Source organism: Priapulus caudatus, unplaced genomic scaffold, assembly GCF_000485595.1.
Source record: "Priapulus caudatus unplaced genomic scaffold, Priapulus_caudatus-5.0.1 Scaffold1128, whole genome shotgun sequence".
Taxonomy (NCBI): Eukaryota; Metazoa; Priapulida; class Priapulimorpha; order Priapulimorphida; family Priapulidae; genus Priapulus; species Priapulus caudatus.
The window spans coordinates 75,874-78,776 of NW_014578189.1; the positions used below are offsets into that span (position 1 = coordinate 75,874).

The 2,903-nt window shown below is 37.8% G+C and overlaps 1 protein-coding gene across 1 annotated transcript in view; it reads left to right on the forward strand.

The window, feature by feature from the left end:
- Nucleotides 1-1,313: 1,313 nt before the first annotated feature.
- The window catches only part of LOC106815493 (steroid 17-alpha-hydroxylase/17,20 lyase-like), a gene marked incomplete at its 5' end in the record, with an annotated part of 3,304 nt that continues 1,714 nt past the window's right edge, over nucleotides 1,314-2,903 (forward strand). Inside the window, 4 exon segments of the mRNA XM_014819958.1 lie at nucleotides 1,314-1,525; nucleotides 1,794-1,910; nucleotides 2,368-2,472; nucleotides 2,677-2,811. Of these exon segments, the coding sequence (XP_014675444.1) occupies nucleotides 1,314-1,525; nucleotides 1,794-1,910; nucleotides 2,368-2,472; nucleotides 2,677-2,811 (569 nt within the window).

The following is a 2,903-nucleotide window of genomic DNA, read 5'->3' on the forward strand; positions in this document are numbered from 1 at the left end:
TAGCCCGACCAGGCTGTGTGACTAACGTCAATATACACATCTTGATGTATGACCGTTTCTTGGAGCTACGGTCTAAGATACAATCGCTGGATTGTGAATTCGGCTGAACCGCCGTGTGGTGTGCAGTGCGAACGAGGAAGACATAGATCAACAATGAAGATGAATTACTTTATGCATCGGTCATTCAACTAATGCGTTTAATCAACGAATAACGTCAGACTAATACACTTACATATATACGTGGATCGGCTCTATACGATAGGTAGATTCGTAACACAATAAGAACGTGACACAGTAAAGAGCCGGCTTAAAGCACATCAGGGATGAGTACCACCGAGAGAGAGCGCCAAGAGAGGGAGAGAAATCGCTAAGCTTCCTTATATACGATCACGGCTCAGTTACTCCTGATTGGTCAAACTGTGGATTGAAATAGCGTTATTCCGCGATTGGCTAGAACAAAGTACAATTAGCCATTCTGATTGAAGGCTATACCTAGCTAACACGGTTACGTAGTCACTACGTAGTTACAACGTAGTGGTTTGGTAGATGTTACGTAGTTTTTTTACGTAGTTATTACGTAAAATTCTGGACTACCAGCAACGTTTTTACTACGTAGTGACATTACGTAGGGAATTACGTATCCACCACCTTCATACTACCTTATGGGCACCTTCCCACTACCTTACGGGCACTTTCTCACCACCTGTATGGGCTAATTTTCCCATCCTTTCTGGTTCCTTACAAAACCCCAGTAATTGTATGTATAAAAACATGCAAGAAGCAAAAATATTTTGCATGGTTCATATATTTATTTCAACAGAAACAATACCGTAGTTACATAAGCCAGGTTAGGTTACAAGTAAAAGTATAGAACAGCATAGAACAGCAAACAGTATCATATATATATATATTCATATGCAGATAAAAATCTGCTGCATATACCCTTACCTGTGAAGATCACAATTGTCATTTTTATTATTTTTCATGATAAATATTTTTTCAATATTGGAAAATCTGGATTAAAAACATGGATGGCGTTCCATACATACGTGCCAACCATTAATTTGGTTCTGGCTCTAGAAAATTCAAAAAAAGAAATTTGGCAGTGAAAGAGCTAGCAGCCGTCTCTGGTGTCAGAATCTGATGAGTCATGAATCTGATGAGTAATTGTTCCTGTAGCCGTCTCCTTGGTTGTTGCACCCACAGAAACACGGGCCTGCAAATATAATTATAATCGATGGTAAATTGGGAAATCCTTTTTTTACATTATATCATGGGCAAAATAATTGATGTATANGCAATTTTGTTCACAGTTTTTCTATAGATGATCCCGATTTTACTAAGATTATATCGTCCACGAATGAACTGAACGAGATTATAAGCGGTGGCTTTGCACCAGACTATATCAGCGCTCTGAAATACTTCCCGCGGACCACCTCACAGAAACGCTTTATGGAACTGTGTGACGAGTTTATAAAGAGAGGGCGGGAAGAATATCAGCATCACAAAGACACGTTCACACGCAGTAAGCTGTCTGGACATTTGCTATGTTTGGAATCAAGCGCAGGAACATATCTATTAGAGATGGCGGGGAGAGTATCAGCATTACAAATATATTACGTTTACACGCAGTAAGCTATTCGGATGTTTGCTATGTTCAGAATAAAGCGCAGAAACATTTCTAGTGATGCCATTAAATCACGATTCAGTGTCTATTATATATAAATAGGTGCGCCTACAGGCGGTATTCGTGTGGAATCACTCATGTCTAATGAATTGCTTAATTTTCTTAGATGACATTCGAGATCTGTGTGATGACCTAATTCTTGCGCATCAGGATATGCCGGAAGAAGAACGTGATATCCTTACTGAAACCCATATTGTGCAGACATTAATGGACATATTTGGAGGTACGTAAGAGTAACACGAACCTACTTTACGAAAACCCGAGTATACTCTAATGATCTACATATCATTTTACAGAACAATAATCTGGTTATTAATTCACCTATACTCATCACTTCTTTATTCTAATTAAATGGCAAACAACAATGAAAACTTGCATTAATTATTTGTATTTCTAAAAGAAACCAAGCGTAACAGTACCTTAAAATAAACATGAAAAAATACTGAACCCCGTTAGATTTCCTTGATTCGGGTCTTAATTAACCTGTCATTTGGTAAACCAAATGTAAATGGGCTATCGATATTAATCATAAATCACATAAAACCGAGATTCCATACTAAAAATAACAATATTGCTTCCAATTATGGAATTTTACCGTAAATACATATTTTACATACTAGATTTGTTTTGTCGCGATGAAATGCGGTGACAACATTAATTTTATACGTTTCATCACTAAGCTGGGACGGATACAACATCAATGACATTACTGTGGACCATAAAGTTCATGATGGCGTACCCAGAGATTCAGAAAAAGGGACAAGAGGAAATTGACCATGTTATTGGTATGTCTAGTTTGAACTATTTTGATGATTGATTTTATATCGGAGAAGACAAAATTAATATCAATATATAGATATGAGCGATCATTTTTATTGATAGCCTAAGGTATTATTTTAGATTACTTTTTGTCATTAAGATGTGAGCAATGCATTTTAAAATCGTGCGATAGGCATTTATCAGGTCATTGAACGTAGCTATACTTGTAGGTCAAGATCGTCTAGTTAACTTTCACGACAAACAAAATCTGCCATACTGCGACGCCATCCTGCATGAGGTCATGCGACATCGACTACCTGCCCCCATTGCCCTACCTCACTGCGCGACCATAGACACGACAGTTGGTAAGCCATTTATCTATACTATAATTTGGCTAATCTTGTGTGTGTGTGTGTGTGTGTGTGTGTGTGTGTGTGTGTGTGTGTGTGTGTGTGTG